The following is a 24,147-nucleotide window of genomic DNA, read 5'->3' on the forward strand; positions in this document are numbered from 1 at the left end:
TCTTCAAACATATCTTTTATTTTTGCAGTGATGATCTGAAGAATCCTCTCTTAATTCCTCAATTAATTTATGTTTGCATGGTTAGAATTATACTTTGAGTTTCACAGCTCTTTCAACTCTCACCCTTTTGAATCTCAGCTCAGAAGATCATGCTTCTCTTTTCTTTGCCTTTCTTAACTTTTGGTTACACCTCTAATTATTATCAATTTTTCATTTGTCAGAAGTAGGATGAATATGTCAACTCTATGATTGTCTTCACCTCCTTTTAGGATATGAAACACTAACAAGAGGCAGTCAAGAAGACTTCTTAAGAGTGAAATAAAATTTCCAGTGGTCCTTTCTCTTTGATTTTATCCAAATGCTCTCCAGTGTAACAACAAGTGAGAGTTCCTTTTCTCTTAAACCTATGGTCATATTTTCACGCTTAGATGAATAATTAGATTCAAAGTGTCTCAACAGGTTTTTTTTTTAAATAATGATATAGACAGAGGTTTTAATGATGGCATACTTCTTTCTTACGAGAATCATGAAATACCTGATGAACTCCATTCTTATAGAAGACAATAGCAGATTTTCTTGATTCTGCTAGAACTTAAAACATTTTCTTTACTGTTTTTGTGATTTAAAATTGTTGGGCATGTCCCTAATGGTAACTGAATTTATTCTTTCTCAAATTTCTTTAGATTACACATTGATAAAATGAGACTTGGATTTTGCCTCCACAGCTTCTCCAAAGTCTAAAGCTGTGAAATTTCATCTTCATATTCTGGTTTTTATTATTTACTTATGACTTTTCAAGAGCACAATTTCTTTCTCAAAAAAATAAGAACAATTACTATATGCCTCAGCAGTTCCACTCCTGGGTGTGCATCTGAAAGAAACAAAACTACTACTTTCAAAGATATTCACGCATCCAGTGTTCATAGCTGCATTGTCCACACAATTGCCAAGATATGGAATCAACTAAGTGTCGTCCATTGACAAATGGCTAATGATGTGGCATGTATATATATGTGTGTGGTATATATATATGTATATATATGTGTGTGCAAACTAATCAACTGTAAAAAAGAAGGAAATTTTGCTATCTGCAACAGCACTGATGGACTCAGAGTATTATGCTTAGTGAAATAAGTCAGACAAAGACAAATACTATATGATATCACATATATGGGGAACCTAAAAAATACAACAAACTAGTGAATGTTATGAAAAAGAAACAGACTCACATATATAGAGAACAAATTAGCGATTACTAGTGGGGAGAGTAGGAACATGGGGTAGAGGACTAAGAAGGGCAAACTATTTTGTATAAATTAAACTTCAAGGATATACTGTACAACAGGGAACAGCAAATATTTTATAACTGTAAATGGAGCATAACCTTAAAAATTATGAACCATTATATTTTACATGTATAACTGATTATATTGTACATCAACTATACTTGAATAAAAAATAATAATAAATTTTAAAAAATCCCCATAGGAAAGCCAAGATAAGAATTTTGATTATCTGGCTCATATGGGAAAAAAATGGTGTATAAACATACTGATTTCTTCCAATTCTAAAATATACATTTTAACCTTAAAAAAGGTACAATTTACATTGTATAAGTATGTAGACTAGAGACTCTTTTTTCTGTTTACAGTGACATACTTTTCTATTTGCCACCTACCTGACAGTGCTTTTCCCATTAAGAAAGCCTGAAATTTTTAAAATCTACCCATGTGCTCACAGTCTTACATTTCCAGATTCCTTTTATATTAGTTTCATTTTTTTTTTTTTCTAGAAACGCATCAACCTTTCTACTGAGGTGGAGTTTAAAATTATATCCTTTTCCACTTTTTCCTCAAAGACACCTGTTTTCACATAAAACACTTATGACTGAAAGACAAATAGAGCAAATTTTCTGCAGTTTATCAGAATAGTAAACTATCTCATGGGTAAACATTTCACTTTCATGTAGAACTAGAGCCTTTTCTGGTTCTCTTTGTGAGTTACCTGGCTGGTTCTCTGGATGAACTACAAGATCTTTTGATTTCTTTAATAAAACCATTACTTTCTTACACCATCCATCATTTTTGCCCTTCACTTCATTAACAAAGAATAAGGATTATATAATCTCATACCAAACCACAACGAGTTCAAAACAATTACTCATCTTTCTCATCTTCCATGAGCACTAAACCTATTTTTTTTCCATTCCAGCTTAGCCACAGTAATTCCTGTGTATCATTTTACAGGCAAACAAAAAAGCAAATAAAAAAATAAAACACTTGAAGTTACTATTCTATGGAGGATATTTTAGTAGGCATCATCGAGATTCAGTGCACTGAAGTTCTCTTTACAATCCCATCGTTTCTTATTGCTGTAGTAGTGCAGCTACTATGAGATCACACTAAGTTACAGACTAATGAATACATTTTAAAATCAAGATTAATCTTCTAAAAAAAACTATGTTTTCTGTGTTTCATTTGCTTGTTATTATGTCTTTATACTTTCCTGTTTTAAAAGATACAGTTTTTATTTTGGAATACTTTTAGATTTCCAGTAAAGTTTCAAAGACACATAGACCAATGGAATAGAATAGAGAGCCCAGAAATGGACCCATATTTATATGGGCAATTAACCTATGACATAGAAGACAAGAACATACAATGGGGAAAAGCCTCTTCAGTACATAATGTTGGGGAAACTGAACAGCTACATGCCAAAGAGGGCTTCCCCAGTGGCTCATTGGTAAAGAATCTGCCCACCAATGCAGGAGACGTGGGTTTGATCCCTGGCTCGGGAAGATCCCCTGGAGAAAGAAATGGCCACCCACTCTGGTATTTTTGCCTGGGAAATCCCATGGACAGAGAGCCTGGCAGGCTATAGTCCATGGGGGTAACAAGAGTCAGACGTGACTTGGCGACCAAACAACAACAACATGGTCAAAGAAACAAATACTTTTCACACTATGCACAAAAATAAATTTAAAATGGATTAAAGACTTAAATGAAAGACCCGAAATAATAAAACTTCTAGAAGAAAACACAAAGAGTATGCTCTTTGACACCAATATTTTTTTTGAATATTTGTCCTCAGGCAAAGGAAACAAAAGCAAAAATAAACAAATGGGATTATGTCAAACTGAAAACCTTTTGGACAGAGAAGAAAACTATCAATAAAATGAAAAGGTCACCTACAGGATGGAAGAAGATATCTGTTAATGAATACCTGATAAGGAGTTAATATCTAAAATATACAAAGAACTCACATGACTCAACATCAAAAAGCAACCCAATTAAAAAATGGGCAGAAGACCTGAATAGACATCATTCCAAAGAAACATACAAATGGCCAATAGGCAAATGAAAAGATGCTCAACATGGAAATGCAAATCAAAACCATAAAGAAACTTCTTGTCACACCTATCAGGATGGCTATTAACAGAAGATGACAAATAACAAGTGTTGGCAAGGATGTGCAGAAAAGGGAACACATGGTATTGGTGGGAATACAAATTGGTATTGCCGCTATGAAAAACAGTATGGAGATTCTTCAATAAACTGAAAATAGAACTATTATATAAACAGCCAATTACACTCCTGAGTATATATCTGAAGAAAACGAATCGAAAACACTATTTAAACAGATGCATGCACCCCTATGTCTACTGCAGCATTATTTACAGTAGCCAAGATATGTTAAACCCAAGTGCCCAGCAATAGATGACTGAATAAAGAAGTCATCTATGTCATGTAGATACAGAGAACAAACAGGTGGTTGTCAAAGGCAGGTAGAAAAAATGGATGAGGGAGATTAACAAGTACAAACTTATAGTTGCAAAATAAATGAGGCACAGGTGTAAAATATACAGTGTGGGGATCTAGTTAATAACTATGTATGGAGACATTGTAACTGCACTTACTGTGGTGCTTACCAGAACCTGAACGTGTGGATGCTCTGATTTCACATTTCCAGCTTCTGGAACTGTGAGAAAATATATTTCTTTCATTTAAGCCACCCAGTCTTTGGTATTTATGGCAGCCTGAACAGACTAAGACAATACATAAACATGTATATACACTAATATCTCAGATTCTAGTACCACAGCATTCATTCTAGCCTTATGCCTTTGTTTGGTTTAATTTCTCCCTCTGCCTTTTTTCAATTTATAGGTTGTAGATACCTAGCATTAGTAGCTGCCATGGGGCTGGAGATGCATCTTACTGGAATAGACATTTACTCTGGCTATGGATTTGTCTTCTGTGCCCAAAATACTTACACCAAAATGACCATTCATGGATTTACAGAATGTCTTATCCAGCATCACGATATTTTACACAGCATTGCCTCTGATAAAGGGACTTACTTCACAGAAAATTAAGTGCTTCAATATGCTCATGCCTATGGAACTCACTTGTCTTAGCACATCCCCCACTATCCTGAAGAAAATGAAATGGCCTTTAATGACTCAGCAACAGCACTGGCTAGAAGGCAATACCTTGTCAGGATGGAGAAAGGTCCTCTAGAATGCTCTAAATATGCTTTAAATCAGTATCCGATATGTGGTGCTATTTCTCCTGCAGCCATGATTCACAGGTCCAGGAAAGGACAGACTGGAAGTAGTTACACTCACTACTGCCCCAAGTGATCCATCAGTGATTTTTCTGCTTTCTTTCCCCGTGACTTTAGGGTGTACTGGTCTAGGGGTCTTAGTTCCAAAGGCAGGAGTGTTTCCACCAGGTGACACAGCTGTGATTCCACTGACCTGGAGGATGACACTGCCACCCCACCACTCTGGGCTCCTCATGCCTGTGAGTTATAGGATTACTGTATAGGCTAGGGGAATTGATCATAATGTACCACTGGAAAAACCATAGCTTTGACTAGACTGACCTTTGGCCACAAAATGGTATCTCTACTTTTTAATACGCTGCTTAGGTTTCTTGCTCCTTCTCTCCAAGGAGGAAGCACTTTTGGTTTCGTGGCTGCAGTCACTAGCTGCAGTGATTCTGGAGCAGAAGAAAATAAAATCTGCCACTGTTTCCACTTTTCCCCACCTATTTTCCATGAAGTGATGGGCTGAATTCCATAATTTTAGCTTTTTGAAAGCTGAGTTTTAAGCTAGCTTTTCCACTCTCCTCTTTCACCTTCATCAAGAGGCTCTTTAGTTCCTCTTCACTTTCTGCTATTAGAGTGGTATCATCTGCATATCTGAGGTCGTTGATATTTCTCCTGGCAATCTTGATTCCAGTTTGTGATTCATCCAGCCCTGCATTTCCTATGATATACTCTGCAGGGTGACAATATACAGCCTTGATGTACTCCTTTCCCAATTTGGAACTAGTCCATTGTTCCATATCTGGTTCTAACTGTTGCTTCTTGACCTGCATACAGGTTTCTCAGGAGGCAGGTAAGGTGATCTGGCATTCTCATGTCTTAAAGACTAAGTGCTGAAGAACTAATGCTTTTCAATTGTGATACTAGAGAAAACTCTTGAGAGTCCTTTGGACAGCAAAAAGATCAAACCAGTCCATCCTAAATGAAATCAACCCTGAATATTCATTGGAAGCAATGATGCTGAAGCTAAAGCTTCAATACTTTGGCAACCTGATGTGGAGAACTGACTCACTGGAAAAGACTGATGCTGGGAAAGATCGAAAAAAAACTGATGCTGGGAAAGACTGAGTATATGAGGAGAAGAGGGTGACTCAGGATGAAATGGTTGGATGGCATCATCGACTCAATGGACATGAGTTTGTGAAAACTGTAGGAGATGGTGAAGGACAGAGAAACCTGGTGTGCTGCAGCCCATAGGGTACAAAGAATCAGACACGACTTAGGGACTGAACAACTGAGAGAGAAATGAGTTGCTATTACACAGCGAAGAAGAGGAATCTGTTTGGAACGCAGGAAGTCCCTTAGAGTATCCTATGATGAGAAAGTCAATGACAGGCGACAGAAATCCAGTTCAGGCATGACTGTTAATGGCCTACCTCTTCAGGAGTGAAAGTTTGGGTCACCTCATCAGACAAAGAGCCATGACTAGCTGAAGTGTTTGCTGACAGCAAAGGGAATTATGGAATGGATAGTGGAGGAAAGTAGTTATAAATGTCAGCCTTATCCATGTGGTCAGCTAAAGATATGAGGACTGTAATAGTTAAGAGTATTTCTTCCTTTATTGTAAGTATGTTTTTGTACGTATATTAACCTAATTTTTTTTTCTTTCTATTTTATCTCTTTATCATCTAACATAAGATGCATTAATAATAATTAACCTTCAGTTCAGTTCAGTCTCTCAGCCATGTCCGACTCTTTGCGACCCCATGAATCGCAGCATGCCAGGCCTCCCTGTCCATCACCAACTCCTGGAGTTCACTCAAACCCACGACCGTCGAGTCGGTGATGCCATCCAGCCACCTCATCCTCTGTCGTCCCCTTCTCCTCCTGCCCCCAATCCCTCCCAGCATCAGAGTCTTTTCCAATGAGTCAACTCTTCGCATGAGGTGGCCAAAGTACTGGAGCTTCAGCTTTAGCATCATTCCCTCCAAAGAACACCCAGGGCTGATCTCCTTCAGAATGGACTGGTTGGATCTCCCTGCAGTCCAAGGGACTCTCAAGAGTCTTCTCCAACACCACAGTTCAAAAGCATCAATTCTTCAGCGCTCAGTTTTCTTCACAGTCCTACTCTCACATCCATACATGACCACTGGAAAAACCATAGCCTTGACTAAACGGACCTTTGTTGGCAAAGTAATATTTCTGCTTTTCAATATGCTATCTAGGTTGGTCATAACTTTTCTTCCAAGGAGTAAGCGTTTTTTAATTTCATGCCTGCAGTCACCATCTGCAGTGATTCTGGAGCCCAAAAAAATAAAGTCTGACACTGTTTCCACTGTTTTCCCATCTATTTCCCATGAAGTGATGGGACCGGATGCCATGATCTTCGTTTTCTGAATGTTGAGCTTTAAGCCAACTTTTTCACGCTCCTCTTTCACTTTCATCAAGAGGCTTTTTAGTTCCTCTTCACTTTCTGCCATAAGGGTGGTGTCATCTGCATATCTGAGGTTATTAATATTTCTCCCAGCAATCTTGATTCCAGCTTGTGCTTCTTCCAGCCCAGCGTTTCTCATGATGTACGCTGCATATAAGTTAAACAAGCAGGGTGACAATATACAGCCGTGACGTACTCATCACAGCATTGAAATGAAAGGATATCATGGAGAAGAGTGACCATGACCTAAGGACTTTACTCTGCTTCTCGGGAAAGGATATTTTCAGCTATTTGGGATGGTTTTATCATGTTAGGTGGGAGTATGCCTCTTTCATTTTCTCTGTTTAGACAGTAAGTACAATTTAAAATGAGTATGGGTGCCAAGTTGACAACGGGTGGTCTATGACGGTCTTTTTTAATATGTCAACTTGGCTAGGCTACAGTTTCCAGGTCATTAATCACTAAACTAAGGTATTTTACTGATGTGATTAAAATCCATTAAATCTTAGGTAATCTAGATGGCCCTGATTCAGTTTCTTGAGAAGTCTTCCAAGTAGAGCCAAAGTTTCCCTGAAAAAGAAAAACGTCCCCAGAGAAGGTTCAGCCCATACCTAAGATTTCCAGTTTGCCCTTCCTGACAGCCTGCCTTCTTGACTTCAGACTTGCCTTAGCCAACCCGTGCAATTCATCTCATACTGGTTCTGCTTCTCTGGTTGACCCTGACCTATACGATCCTTTACCATGCCACATGATACAACAAAGAAAGACTCTCTTTCTACCAAGTAGCCAAGGGTTCAGATTCAAGGTTATAGGGTTAAGGCTTGTGTACACTATTTACCAAAGGAGAACATGCCAAATAGCAAAAGCAACACAGAAATCAATCCTCTTTACCACAGGGGCAATGAGAAAAACAAATGAGTTCAACATAAAAATTTTCACTTTAGGTTTATCAATTAGCACCATTTCATATGAAATAGCCTGTTCTTCTGAGAAAGGCATCCACCTACTGCAAACCACCCCAGGATAATTAAGATCACAACCATATCCTCAGACACTTTATGATCAAAACATATGCTCAGAGATACAGTCTTTATTTCTTTTCACCTTCCCTTCAGATGCCTCCCCCGGCCTCGCCCCCACCCGTCACCATACCTATCCAGGACTTCCTATGTACACACCTGCACAAATGAAAGAACGTTCTGATTTTCACACTTCTGCATTTATCTGTATTTGTCCTGTGCATATTCAATTGTTCTGAATCCAAAAATCACTTTATAACTATATCCAGGCACTTAGAAAAGGCAACTGAAACTGTTAATTAAAAATTAAAAAGTTTTATGGCACCTAAAAACTTTATATCCTTTCAGAGAGAACTCTTGGGACTTCTGAAAACAAGAATAAATAAGTTGACCTACTCTGGAGAAGGCAAGGCACCCCACTCTAGTACTCTTGCCTGGAAAATCCCACAGACAGACGAGCCTGGTAGGCTGCAGTCCATGGGGTCGCTGGGAGTCGGACATGACTGAGCGACTTCATTTTCACTTTTCACTTTCATGCATTAGAGAAGGAAATGGCAACCCACTCCAGTGTTCTTGCCTGGAGAATCCCAGGGACGGGGGAGCCTGGTGGGCTGCCGTCTATGGGGTCGCACAGAGTCGGACACGACTGAAGCGACTTGGCAGCAGCAGCAGCAATCACTCGTCTTAATCTTGCTGCTTCCTCTCTTTTACAGACATATAAAAGTATTATATGTCAATGTGATGTTTTTGGGAAATGCTTTTGGTTTCTATCCATTTTTGTCTCAGTTCTTACTCCCTGTTCCCACTGTGAAATAACTTGAATGCAAATACTTCAGTTGTACAAATGAAACATGACAATATGTTTACAGATTCTTTTCATAAAAAGGGCTTATATATTTAATAATTGTAGAAAGAAACATGGAATCAAGGCCTGGATACATTTTATCAATTGGGTCATAAGGCTAACAGTTTTGCCAAGAAAATGCACTAGTCATAGTAAGCACAATCTTCCAACAACACAAAGAGACTTTACACATGAAAATCACCAGATGGTCAATACCAAAATTAGATTGATTATATTCTTTGCAGCCGAAGATGGAGAAGCTCTAAACAGTCAGCAACAACAAGACTGGGAGCTGACTATGGCTTAGATCATGAACTCCTTTTTGCCAAATTCAGAGTTAGATTGAAGAAAGTATGGAGAACCACCACATCATTCAGGTATGACCTAAATCAAATCCCTTATGATTATACAGTGGCAGTGACAAATAGATGCAAGGGATTAGATCTGATAGACAGAGTGCCTGAAGAACTATGGATGGAGGTTTGTGACACTGTACAGGAGGCAGTGATCAAAACCATCCCCAAGAAAAAGGAATACAAAAAAGCAAAATGGTTGTCTGAGAAGGCCTTACAAATAGCTGAGAAAAGAAGAGAAGCAAAAGGCAGAGGAGAAAAGGAAAGATATATTCTTCTGAATGCAGAGCTCAAAGCATAGCAAGGAGAGATAAGAAAGCCTCCCTCAGTGATCAATGCAAAGAAATAGAGGAAAACAACAGAATGGGAAAGACTAGAGATTTCCTCAAGAAAATTAGAGATACCAAGGGAACATTTCATGCAAAGATGGGCACAATAAAGGACAGAAATGGTATGGACCTAACAGAAGCAGAAGATACTAAGAAGAGGTGGCAAGAATACACAGAACTATACAAAAAAGATCTTCACGACCCAGATAACCATGATGGTGTGATCACTCACCTACAGCCAGACATTCTGGAGTGCAAAGACAAGTGGGCCTTAAGAAGAATCACTATGAACAAAGCTAGAGGACGTGATGGAGTTCCGGTTGAGCTATTTCAAATCCTAAAAGATGCTGTGAAAGTGCTGCGCTCAATATGCCAGCAAATTTGGAAAAGTCAGCAGTGGTCAAAGGACAGGAAAAGGTCATTTTCATTCCAATCCCAAAGAAAGGCAATGCCAAAGAATATTCAAACTACCACACAATTGCACTCATCTCACACGCTACCAAAGTAATGCTCAAAATTCTCCAAGCTAGGCTTTGACAGTACGTGAACTGAGAACTCCCAGATGTTCAAGCTGGTTTTAGAAAAGGCAGAGGAACCAGAGATCAAATTGCCAACATCTGCTGGATCATCGAAAATGCAACAGAATTCCAGAAAAACATCTACTCCTGCTTTATCGACTACACTAAAGCTTTTAAGGTGTGGGTCACAACAAACTGGAAATTCTTAAAGAGATGGGAATACCAGAACACCTGACATGCCTTCTGAGAAATCTGTATGCAGGTCAAGAAGCAACAGTTAGAACTGGACATGGAACAACAGACTGGTTCCAAATTGGGAAAGGAGTGTGTCAAGCTGTATAATGTCACTTTGTTTATTTAACTTATATGCAGAGTACATCATGCGAAATGCTGTGCTGGATGAAGCACAAGCTGGAATCAAGATTGATCGGGGAAATATCAATAACCTCAGATACACAGATGGCACCGCCCTTATGGCAGAAAGTGAAGGAGTTTCTTGATGAAAATGAAAGAGGAGACTGAAAAAGCTGGCTTAAAACTCAACATTCAAAAAACTAAGATCATGGCATTCAGTCCCATCACTTCATGGCAAATAGATGGGGAAACAATGGAAACAGTGACAGACTTTTCTTGGGCTCCAAAATCACTGCAGATAGTGACTGCAGCCATGAAATTAAAAGATGCTTGTTCCTTGGCAGAAAAGCTATGACCAACTTAGATAGCATATTAAAAAGCAAAGACATTACTTTGCGAACAACAGTCCATATAGTCGAAGCTATGGTTCTTCCCATAGTCATGTATGGATGTGGGAGCTGGACCAAAAAGAAAGCAGAGAGCCAAAGAATTGATTCTTTTGAACTGTGGTGTTGGAGAAGACTCTTGAGAGTCCCTTGGACTTCAAGGAGATCGAACCAGTCCATCCTAAAGGAAATCAGTCCAGAATATCCATTGGAAGGACTGATGCTGAAGCTGAAACTCCAGTACTTTGGCCACTTGATGCAAAGAACTGACTCCTTGGAAAAGACCCTGATGCTGCGTAATACTGAGGGCAGGAGAAGGGGAAGACAGAGGAAGAGATGGTTGTATGGCATCACTGACTTGATGGACATGAGTTTGAGTAAGCTCCAGGAGTTGGTGATGGACAGGACACCTGGCACGCTGCAGTCCATGGGGTCACAAAAAGTCGGACATGACTGAGCAACTGAACTGACTGATCCAGAAACAGTCATTTGTATTCTATAAAAGATTTGACATGATAATTAAATCTGCAGTTGTAGGCCTCATACTAATCTCTATTTAATGGGGTTTGTAAAAAATGCTAAAAAATAAATGATTTTTTATAACCAACTGGCACCTCTAAGACTACTGCTTTTCTCTTTTCTGGGAAACAATGTTCACTCTCCAAGATGTCACCTCTGTTCCATATTGTGACAAGCACCCATATGTTTCAGATTGGAACAGGATAGGCAGTTACTGTCTAAAAAGAAATCAAACAGCTCTTATTCCAAACAAATCTGGGAATGAGGTTGTCAAAGCAAACTGCATTGAAACTTCTAACTTCCCAATCCTGCTAATATTGTTGACTGGGAGAAAATTACTTTCACAGAGCATTCTGTAAGTACCTTAGAGTGAAAGATGAAAAATCACCATTTTATTCATTTCTGTGCAGCTGATGAAGTATATATATTTGTGCGATTTATTATTCAGCTCCCTGTATGTAACCAGTGGTATAGGCAATATTCTTTAGGAGATTCTTCTGATTTCTATAGATGTTGCTCTCTATCCTCTACCCATGTACATGTAAACCAGACCTTGGGAAAATGCTATGAAGCCCCATAATCTAACACTGAAAAATGTATGCCTTTCCAGTTCAGAATATATTTATACCACAAATGTACAAAGATGACAAATGTGATTTAAAAATAATCCAGAGCCAAGAACATGTATATACCACACATGAAGAAACAAATACTGTTATGTTATACCATATACAGGGGGCAAAGGTTTGTCTGTGCATATTTGAGTGCCATTAATCTGCAAAGTAAAAAAGCATATGTAGACAATAGCTTGGGAGAAATCTAAGCAGCCTTATGGTTCCATCTATTAGCTATCTTTTGAAAACCTGTGTTTGTACCAAGGGAAGAGAAGGGAGGTGCCCTAGTATGGAATGTGAGAGGTTAGCTTTTGAAGGTTACGTGAGGTCATGGCAAGGCACAGACACATGGTAAGGCACAGGCGGAACAGGCCGCAGACTGAAGACACGCTTCCACCCCATAATGCTTAAAATTAAGGAAAAGGAAAACTTGACTTAATAAGTTATACATTGATCAAATTTATCTCCTAAAATTGTTGGCTATATACAGTTTTTAAAAATAAAATTGTCATTCACCAAGGAATACATCTCATAAGTAGGATCTGAATAGTATTTGCTCCTGCTTGTCATATCATTTTATCTGTTATAAATACAGAACGGGATGTCATCTTAGAGAATTAAGTTTTAAAAACAATACCCAACTGTAGGAAGGGGTAAATGGAAAGAAAAGTCTTGAGGAACAAGAGAGGAAGGCTGATGCAGTTTGAAAGCAAGCAAAGCTTTGTACAATTTCTTTTGTTCTTAGTTATCTTTGAGTATTGCATAAATACTAAAAAAAGAAGACACTTTTTTGAAGTTCTAGTGAGATAAACAAATGATAAACTTTCACCCATTTAAAGTTCTTCTTAGTAAGTTTAGCAGGTGCACTTAGTAAGTGCTACCATCCCTACAATCTACTTTTATAATAGCGCCAACCCCCCAAAAGAAACCTCATGGTTTTTGCTGTTCATCCCCATTCCCACCACCCATACTAGGTAATCATTAATTCATATTCTTTATTTATAGATTTGCCTTTTCTGGACATTTCGTATAAAAGGAAAGACACAATCTGTGGCCTTCTTTCAGTTAACGTTTGGAAGGCTCATCCTTGCTGTAGAGTGTAACAGTACTTTGTCCCTTTTTTACTGCCAAATATTACATTGAATGGACCCATGACATTTATTGGCCTGTTCACCAGCTGCTGGACATTCAGCTTGTTTTTACTTTTTGGCTGTTCTGAACAATGTTGTCCTGAGCAGTCACACAGAAGTCTGTGTGTGAATGTATATTACACAGGAGTGGAACTGCTGGGTCATATGGTAATTTTAAGTGATGATTTTTACATTTATCAAAAAGGCAAAGGATCTTAAAAGATTAAAATGTGGGTCTAGAGGATAGTACTGAAGAGGAAACAGATTTTCCTTTTACAGCTCAAAAAAAAAAAAAAATTGAAAGAGGATAGGAAGATCACTAATCCCTGAAAATTTCTCTATTTTTGAAGCTTTGGAACATTCAACTAATAGGAAATTTTTCTCATTTTACTTTAGTTTTGCTTTATACTGCGGTACCTCTGAGCCCTATTTTACAGTTTTACTGATGTTCTCTAATGTGCCTAAGGAAGACGACAGTGATTCCCACCCACGTTAGTAATGTTGTTGAAGGGTTTTGAAAGAGAAATCAGAGAAACGCTCTCTTTTTGCACAAGCAATTCTTTAGGCCAAAAGGTTATCTATGAGTTACAAAGAGCAAAGAAATGAAGAAAAGTTAGAAGGTAGGGGAAGATATTTAGAAGGGGAGTTGTTATGCCAATCAGCATTCATAGTAAAAAATAACTGTAAACTGGCATTGCCAAACTGACCACCAAAGTGGCTCCAGCAATTTGCATTCTTCCCAGCAGTGTTAGAAATGGAAAAAACTCTTAATAAAAACCAAGTTTAACTCTCATTCATAAGCAAGGAGGTTGAGGCACACAGCAATATCTTTAAAATCACATGGATAATTACTGGAAAGACAAAACTTGGAATTGTTCATTCTTATTCCACTGGTCTTCAAAATCAGCTTTATCGTTTTTGTCAAAAAATCAGTTCTTTTTCATTACTTTTTAAAATTATTCCAATCATACAGGTCCAAATTCTTCAGGTTGATATTTAAACCCTTTCATCTAATTTACTAATGTAAACATTTGTTTCAGTTTCCCTAACTCCTAAAGCATATTGAGGTCACACTGAAGCATATTTGATGCTGTGCCCGACTTGTGACTTCCTTCATTTACTGAGACTTTCCCTGTCTTCTCCCCCCAGAAACAACACGTGCATGCATGTGCACACACACACACACACACCTATAGATATTACACAGCCTACCAAAATTCTATCCTATATTTTAAGACTTATCTTAAATATTACCACTTCCAAAAACCTTTTTCTTAACTTCTTTGTATTTCTTTTATAAAGCTCTTCTAGTAGGAAATGGCAACCTGGTCCAGTATTCTTGCCTGGAAAATTCCATGGACAGAGGAGCCTGGCAGGCTATAGTCCATGGGGCCTTGAAGAGTCAGACATGACTGAGTGATTGAGCAGAGATTCTTTATAGATGATAAATATTTATATATTTGCCTTACTTTACTACTAGGGGCTTCTTATATTTCCTACTGCTGCTGCTGCTGCTGCTGCTAAGTCGCTTCAGTCGTGTCCAACTCTGTGCGACCCCACAGACGGCAGCCCACCAGGCTCCCCCATCCCTGGGATTCTCCAGGCAAGAATACTGGAGTGGGTTGCCATTTCCTTCTCCAATGCATGAAAGTGAAAAGTGAAAGAAGTCACTCAGTCGTGCCTGACTCTTAGCGACCCCATGGACTGCAGCCTACCAGGCTTCTCCATCCATGGGATTTTCCAGGCAAGAGTACTGGAGTGGGGTGCAATTGCCTTCTCCGATATTTTCTACAGTATTTAGCAAAGTCAGATTTAAAAAAATAGCAGATATTTAATACTTTTTTGTTGAATTACTATTATATGAACATACAAAAATGGTCAGATTTTTAGAAATCTGCAGAATTATAAAAAAAAGTTCATTTATAAGGGTCATCTTTGCATAGTCAACAAAAACATCAAGCAAACTAAAACCAAACCAGAGAACCTATATGCAATCAGAACTGCTTGTGACTTTTTAAGTTATTAACATCCTTCATGTGATAGTTATCTTCCAATGGTTCAGCTCAGCTGTGCTCTGCTATTTGCTCTTATTTATCATTAAGTTCTCACATATTTATTTATTCTCATTCTATACCATTTATGCAGGAAAGCAGCAATGTAAGCTCCCTTGACTGTGATTTTTTCCACAGATAATAGAAAATAAATTGCAATTACATTTTGGTAATGGTATATAATTAACTCAAAATGAGCTGTTAATTATAAAAAATATGTTTTTCACTTTCTCATTATCTCATTTATTTTAGTTCCAAATTTTTAATGCCTCACTTGAGTAAGTTTAATACTTTAAATACACAGAATATTTTTATACTTAAGATAATTTAAATTTCCAAATAAAGAAAATTCAGCTTAAAATTAAATTTTATCTAGGGAGTTCTGCTGGCAAAATCAAAGAGCCTGCAAGGTAGAAAGAAGGTCATTTCCCGTTACACTTCTTGATTAAATTTTTAAAGCCAGCAGACATTTTTGTTTAAATCATTCTATTAGGTTGGTGCAAAGGTAATTGCAGTTTTACACTGTTGAACTTTGCCATTTGATAATGGACTACATTCTTAAATAAATGTGGTTATGTTATACATCATTTTAACGTGCATTTCTCACTTTATGTTTTTTTGCTAATCACTTATTACTTGTTGTTTATTTTATATTTATTTTAGATTAAAGAAATGATGTAGCAAAAAGCAAATTCAAGCAACTTTTTTATTCGAGTTCAAAATGGGCTGTAAAGCAGCAAGAAACAACTTGCAACATCAACAATGCATTTGGCCCAGGAACTGCTAACACATGTACAATGCAGTGGTGGTTCAAGTTTTGCAAAGAAGAGAAGAATCTTGAAGATGAGGAGCATAGTGGCTGGCCATTGGAAGTTGGCAACGACCAACTGAGAGTCATCACTGAAGCTGATCCTCTTATACATACACGAGAAGTTGACAAGAAGTCAGTGCCAACTATTCTATGGTTATTCAGCATCTGAAGCAAATTGGAAAGGTGAAAAAACTTGATAAGTGGGTACTTCATGAGCTGACTAAAAATAAAAATAAATTGTTGTTTGGAAGTGTCATCTTCTCTTATTTTACACAACAACAATGAATCATTTCTTGATTGGATTGTCATGTACAAAGCTAAGTGTGTTTTATATGACAACTGGTAATGACCAGTTCAGTGGTTGGACCCAGAAGCAGCTCCAAAGCACTTCCCAAAGTTGAATTTGCACCAAAAAAAGGTCATGGTCACTGTTTGGTGGTTTGCTGCCTGTCTGATCTACTACAGCTTTTTTGAATCCTGGCAAAACCATTACATCTAAGAAGTATGCTCAGCAAATTGATGAGATGCCCTGAAAACTGCAATGACTATAGCTGGCACTGGTCAACAGAATGGGCCCAATTCTTCTCCATGACAGCATGTTACATGACCAATGCTTTAAAGTCAAACATATTGGGCTACAAAGTTTTGCCTCATCTGCCATTCACCTGATTTCTTGCCAACCGACTACCACTTCGCCAAGCATCTCTACAACTTTTCACAGGCAAATTGCTTCTGCAACCAGCAGGAGGCAGAAAATGCTTTCCAAGAGTTTGCTGAATTCTGAAGATGAATTTTTATACTACAGAAATAAACAAACATATTTCTTGTTGGCAAAACTGTATTGCTTGTAATGGTTCCTATTTTGATTAATAAAGATGTGTTTGAGCGTAGTTAAAATGATTTGAAATTCATGCTCTGAAACCACAATTACCTTTGTACCAACCTAATGGAAAGGTGGCTTAAGGCTGTACGCTATTCTCCCTTAATTCACCTCCAACTCTTTCTGGGACTAGTGGAGACAACATCATTTCCACAGCCAAGTGAATCAAGGAGACAAATGAACTCATTGACTACACTTCTTTTAATCTCAATTAGATTAGATACTTTGAGGGCTGTTGAGTGAGAATTCTTGGTTTTCCAATGACAGTCAGACTTCTGAAACCATTGCCAGAGTTTCTTCAAATTTTTAGGTAGTGTATTAAGATCTTAAAATACATATGATAAGAGTCTTATCAAAGGCATATTAGGAAAGATTTTTTTTTGGAAGCAGTGTATAGTCTTACCTTATTTTTGTCATAATTACTTGAATATAGGACATCATGCCCAGATACATCTAAACTTTAAAACATGCCAATCTCTTAGATTGAAGCACTAGTTTCCAAAGCATTCACTACACCTACCTAAACAGCAGTAATGAAAACTTTCATAAATTGCAAGTGTGAGTATCAACTGCTACCACCTTCTGAAAAACAAAGTTGGCATTTGCTGTTTAGTAGCTCAGTTGTGTCCAAATCTTTGCGATCCCATGGACTGCAGCATGCCAGGCTTCCCTGTGCTTCACCTGGAACTTGCTTAAATTCATGTCTATCAAGTTGGTTGATGCCATCCAACCATTTCATCCTCTGTCACCCCTTCTCCTCCTGTCTTCTGTCTTCCCCAGCATCAGGACCTTTTTCAATGAGGCAGTTCTTCACATCAGGTAGCCAAAGTATTGGAGCTTCAGCTTCAGCATTAGTCCTTCCAGTGAATATTCAAGATTGACTTCCTTTAGGATTGACAGGTTCGATCTCCTTTCAGCCCAAGGGACTCTCAAGAGTATTCTCCAACACCACAGTTCAAAAGCATCAATTCTTTGGCATTTAGCCTTCGTTATGAGATACCAAGGGAACATTTCATGCAAAGATGGGCTCAATAAAGGACAGAAATGGTATGGACCCAACAGAAGCAGAAGATATTAAGAAGAGGTGGCAAGAATACACAGAAGAACTGTACAAAAAAGATCTTCACAACCCAGATAATCACGATGGTGTGATCACTGACCTAGAGCCAGACATCCTGGAATGTGAAGTCAAGTGGGCCTTAGAAAGCATCACTACGAACAAAGCTAGTGGAGGTGATGGCATTCCAGTTGAGCTATTTCAAATCCTGAAAGATGATGCTATGAAAGTGCTGCACTCAATATGTCAGCAAATTTGGAAAACTCAGCAGTGGCCACAGGACTGGAAAAAGTCAGTTTTCATTCCAATCCCAAAGAAAGGCAATGCCAAAGAATGCTCAAACTACCACACAATTGCACTCATCTCACATGCTAGTAAAGGAATGCTCAAAATTCTCTAAGCCAGGCCTCAGCAATACGTGAACCTTGAACTTCCTGATGTTCAAGCTCGTTTTAGAAAAGGCAGAGAAACCAGAGATCAAATTGCCAACATCCGCTGGATCATGGAAAAAGCAAGAGAGTTCCAGAAAAACATCTATTTCTGCTTTATTGACTATGCCAAAGCCTTTGACTTTATTGGATCACAATAAACTGTGGAAAATTCTGAAAGAGATGAGAATACCAGACCACCTGATCTGCCTCTTGAGAAATCTGTATGCAGGTCAGGAAGCAACAGTTAGAACTGGACATGGAACAACAGACTGGTTCAAAATAGGAAAAGGAGTACATCAAGGCTGTATATTGTCACCCTGCTTATTTAACTTCTATGCAGAGTACATCATGAGAAACACTGGACTGGAAGAAGCACAAGCTGGAATCAAGATTTCCGGGAGAAATATCAATAACCTCAGATATGCAGATGAAACCACCCTTACGGCAGAAAGTGAAGAGGAACTAAAGAGCCTCTTGATGAAAGTGAAAGTGGAGAGTGAAAAAGTTGGCTTAAAGCTCAACATTCAGAAAACGAAGATCATGGCATCCGGTCCCATCACTTCATGGGAAATAGATGGGGAAACAGTGGAAATAGTGTCAGACTTTATTTTTGGGGCTCCAAAATCACTGCAGATGGTGACTGCAGCCATGAAATTAAAAGATGCTCACTCCTTGGAAGGAAAGTTATGACCAACCTAGATAGCATATTCAAAAGCAGAAACATTACTTTGCCAACAAAGGTCCGTTTAGTCAAGGCTATGGTTTTTCCTGTGGTCATGTATGGATGTGAGAGTTGGACTGTGAAGAAGGCTGAGCGCCGAAGAACTGATGCTTTTGAACTGTGGTGTTGGAGAAGACTCTTGAGAGTCCCTTGGACTGCAAGGAGATCCAACCAGTCCATTCTGAAGGAGATCAGCCCTGGGATTTCTTTGGAGGAAATGATGCTAAAGCTGAAACTCCAGTACTTTGGCCACCTCATGCAAAGAGTTGACTCATTGGAAAAGACTCTGATGCTGGGAGGGATTGGGGGCAGGAGGAGAAGGAGACGACAGAGGATGAGATGGCTGGATGGCATCACTCGATGGACTTGAGTTTGAGTGAACTCCGGGAGTCTGGTGATGGACAGGGAGGCCTGGTATGCTGCGATTCATGGGGTCGCAAAGAGTCGGACACGACTGAGCGACTGAATTGAACTCATGGTTCAACTGTCACATCCATATATGACTACTGGAAAAACTATAGCTTTGACTATATGGACCTTGTCAGCAGAATAATCTCTGCTTTTTAATATGCTGTCTAGTTTTGTCATAGTTTTTCTTCCAAGGAGCAAGTATCTTTTAATTTCATGGCTGCAGTTACCATCTGCAATGATTTTGGAGCCCAAGAAAATAAAGTCTGTCACTGTTTCCATTGTTTCCCTATCTATTGGCATGAAGTGATGAGATTGAATGCCGTGATCTTAGTTGGCATGGATTATTATCATTTATAATTGTACATTATATAAAATACACTTATGTAACAATAGACTTTGACCTAGCAATTTTGTTTTTGGAAATTTACCCTAATAAAATAAAAGGACCAGAACACAGTGTTAGTACAGCCATGCTTATTATAGCACTCTGTGCAGTGGGTAAAGAATTTGAAACAATCTGAATGTTCAACAAAAGAAGTGCTGAATAAGTTACAGTGTATATAGAAGTCATGAACTATTACCCATTTATAGGAAATAAGTTAGGATTTGTATTAGCTTTCTCTTACCACTATAACAAACTAAAAGTTTACTGACTCAATCAACACAAATGTATTATTCTATAATTCTGTAGGTCTGACTACAGATGGTCCTGTGTGACACAGGTCTCATGGGCTAACACCGAGGTGTCAGCAGGGTTATGTTCCTTTTTTCAGGCTATAGGGGAGGATCTATTTGCTTGTTCAGGCTATAGGGGAGGATCTATTTGCTTGTTCACTCAGGTTTCTGGCAGAACCTTGTTCTTTGTAGTTTGAGGACTGAGATCCCTGTTTCCTTGTGGGTCATCAGATGAGGACTGTTCCAAGCTTCCTTGGCTGGTCCTTGCAATCCTTGGCTGGTCACACAACGTTCCTCCATCTTCAGAGCCAACAAGGGCAGGCTGAGTCATTCTCAAGCTTCAAATCTCTCCTCCTTTCGTCTTATCTCTCTGACACAGTAAGGAGAGGTTCTTTATTTTTCAGAACTCATGTGATTAGAATGAGCAGCCTATCCAGATAACCCAGGATAATCTCCATCTTTCAAGGTCTATTCCATCCATCATACCTGCAAAGTCCCTTTGCCAGGTAGGGGTAATATATTCAGAGCTTCCAGGGATTAGAACACAGATGTTTTTGGAGGACAATTATTCTGCTTACCACAGTTTTACAAAAACTCTAAGAACCTGACAAATGTCTATTAAAGCATCATTAAGTGAAGTTAAAAAAGATGAATGAGTTCAGTTTGATCTCAATGTACATAGATGCTGTATATATTAAAACAGACTTCCCAGGTGGTGCTAGTGGTAAAGAACTTGTCTGCCAATGTAGGAGACATAAGAGATGCAGGTTCGATTCCCAGGTTGGGAAGATCCCCTGGAGGAGAGTACAGGTAAACTACTGCAGTATTCTTGCCTGGAGAATCCCATGGACAGAGGAGCTTGGCGGGCTGCAGTTCCAAGGGCCACAAAAAGTCAGACACGACTGAAATGACTTTTAGCACAGCACACATATTAATACATGTAAGCATAAAAAAGGTATAGAACAATAAACACTAGAGTGCTAAGACTAATTCTACCAAGACAATCAAGATAGGGAACAGGATAGTGAATGAAAGATGACTGCTTTTTTCTTAATGTGTCTTTGGATGTTTTACTTTTAATAGAGAAAGCACTGTTCTTTAGAACGTTAGATAACATTTAACTAAAAATAAGGTGAATTATAAGGCAAAATGTATAATATAAACATGCATCACATACTTTAAAAAAATACTACCTAGAAGCTACATACTAGGATTACCTCTAGATGATATCATGGGTATGTTTTATTTTCTTTTGACTTACCAGCATTTTAAATATCTTCCCTACCACAGCAAGCAAGTAAATATATGAAGAATATAGGTAAACATGAGTAGCACTAAAAATAAGTAAGGAATTATTTTAAGTTAAAAACAAATATAATAAAAGTTCTTACACATCAACTAAAGAAGAAATATAAAACCCTGACACAGAAAATATGGATATAGTCAGGAAATGAAAATTTTACAAAGAAACACAAAGTGTTAATAAATATTTAGAAAAAACATTTATCTTAATTGAATACTGAATAATTGAAAATTACAATAGGATTCCATCTTTCTTTTTTTTTAAATTTTTTTAAAATTTTATTTTATTTTTAAACTTTACATAATTGTATTAGTTTTGCCAAATATCAAAATGAATCCATCACAGGTATACATGTGCTCCCCATCCTGAACCCTCCTCCCTCAGGATTCCATCTTTCTATTAAACTCCCAAATACTCCTTAACTATACAAATTACCATTGGAGAGCCAATTTACATGGTTGATCGAAAATAAACCTCTACTCTTTTCTGACATCTCTCAAATAATTGTAAAAGAACAACAACAACAAAAAAGACACAAAATAATGAGGTTACAGAGAAATAAAGAGGAAAGGATAACAAATAAAGAGATGTTGCAATATTTTAAAAGCCCAGAAATCAGACATATAAGTTCAAACTCAATCAATCTGAAAAATCAAAACTGAAATATTTGCTGGCTAAATGGTTGGTGTGTTATTGTTCAGTTGCTAAGTCATGTCCACTCTTTGCGACCCCATGGACTGCAGCATGCAAGGTTTCCCTGTCCTTCAGTATCTCCCAGAGCTTGCTCAAACTCACGTCCATTGAGTTGGTGATGCCATCCAATCATCTCATCCTCTGTTGCCCACTTCTTCTCCTGCCCTCAAATCTTTCTCAGCATCAGTGTCTTTTCCAATGAGTTGGCTCTTCACATCAGGTGGCCAAAGTATTGGAGATTCAACATTAGTCCTTCCAGTGAATATTCAGGGTTGATATCCTTTAGGATTGACTGGTTTGATCTCCTTGCTGTCCAAGGAACTCTCAGTTTGAAAGCATCAATTCTTCATTACTTAGCCTTCATCATGGTCCAACTCTCACATCTGTACATGACTACTGGAAAAACCATAGCTTTGACTATTGGGACCTTTGTCGACAAAATGATATCTCTACTTTTTAATATGTTGTCTATGTTTGTCATAACTTTTCTTCCAAGGAGTAAGCATCTTTTAATTTCATGGGTGCAGTCACTATGTGCATTGATTTCAGAGCCCAAGAAAATAAAATCTTGTCACTTTTTCCACTTTTTCTCTATTTGCCATGAAGTGATGGGATTGGATGCCATGATCTTAGTTTTTTAAATGCTGAGTTTTAAGCTGGCTTGAAGTCCATCAGTTGATAAGCCCTGCTTATATATACTGAGAACTTTCAATAGCTTTTCACTGTTTTGTTTGCAAATATAAATGGATCATCAGACACATGCGGAAAAAGGAATCCTGAACTTGTTGAAAATAGACACAATAAGCCTTAGAAGAAAAGAAATTTTAAGAACTATTAAAATCCTCAGAAATAAGAAAAAACACTGCAAGATGCCTGTGTTTTATTTTTTCTTAAATTTAGATAATAAAAAATTCTTGGAAATAATAGTACAAAAAATTTAACAGAAAGATTAAAAAATAAACTTCAAGAAGTCTTTTAGAAAGTATAAAAAGAACATAGATATGAAAGACAAGAGAAAAAAAAGAAAACGAGCAATTCCAAGAGATTCAACATCTGGCTAATAGCGTAACAAATGACAGAAGGCCCACCCGACACACATCAGCATTAATTTTTAGAATAATGCAAAGAAGGATAAGACTTTAATAGCGTCCATGGAGAACAGTGAAGAATAGGTCACATAAAAAAGATAAAGAATCAAACTGCACCAAACTCTTAACGGTAATACTAGAAACTAGAAGATAATAGAATATAACCTTCAATCTCCTCAGAGGAACATTAATTACCAACCAAGAATTCTGCATGCAGCTAAACTATACATTAAATGTGAAGAAAGATGTAAGGCATTTTCTAGAGGTATAAAGTCTCAAAAAACTATTGCCTCTGTACTCCTTGTCAGCTATTGAAGGACATGATTAAGGAAGATGAGTATAAACCAAAAAGTGGACATGTGAACCAGCAAAAGAGGAATATAGCACAGAACAGTAAAGAAAACTTCCAGGATGATGGATAAGGAAAATTTCAGGATGAAATCTCTAAACATCAAGCTTAGAGAAAAACCAGTTCAGAATAGAGCAGAACTATGGAAGGCCCCAAGGGGAAATATTAAAAAAAAATAGATACGATAGAATAATTGATATATCTGAATATATTCAGATAATTATACTTTCTGGGTGAATTGGGGAATGGAAAGACATGACAGTTCTAAGGCCAGAAATTTTGGTGTTTTGTTTACTGCTATATTAACCCAAAGTCTTGAAAGTGCCTAGAATATAGTGAGAAACATTATGAATATTTCAGTGAATTAATAAATGAATGAGTGCATGGAAAATTAAAGCATTTCTAAACTCTGAAAAAAATTAATTATATAAAAATTAAATTTAATAACTGTAAAGTAGCTGGCTCAGGTATATAGAAAATATCTATAATTTTATTGCAAACAAATTGTTATATAGCTATACTGAGTAGACAAAAGAAACAGTATGTGTGTGGGTATGAACGTAAGAGAGAGAGAGGAAGGGGAAGAGAGTGAAGGAGAGAGAAGAGCAAGGGAGGGAAAAAGGAGA

At 37.8% G+C, this 24,147-nt stretch overlaps 1 protein-coding gene across 17 annotated transcripts in view; it reads right to left on the reverse strand.

The window, feature by feature from the left end:
- KIAA1328 (KIAA1328 ortholog) overlaps positions 1-24,147 on the reverse strand; it is a 425,847-nt gene that overhangs the window by 127,125 nt on the left and 274,575 nt on the right. For 2 of the 17 annotated variants that reach the window (XM_086372666.1, XM_086372665.1), the window contains one exon: positions 15,795-16,078. The exons of the other annotated variants lie outside the window; for them this stretch is intronic. In XM_086372666.1, coding sequence (XP_086228792.1) covers positions 16,072-16,078 — 7 coding nt within the window. In that variant the 3' untranslated portion in view covers positions 15,795-16,071. Of the gene's footprint in view, positions 1-15,794; positions 16,079-24,147 lie in introns of those variants that run through there. 17 annotated transcript variants of the gene reach the window in all.

This window comes from Bos grunniens, chromosome 24 (genome assembly GCF_055505025.1).
Source record: "Bos grunniens cultivar Pamir isolate PY7600 chromosome 24, Bosgru_T2T1.0, whole genome shotgun sequence".
Classification (NCBI taxonomy): domain Eukaryota; kingdom Metazoa; phylum Chordata; class Mammalia; order Artiodactyla; family Bovidae; genus Bos; species Bos grunniens.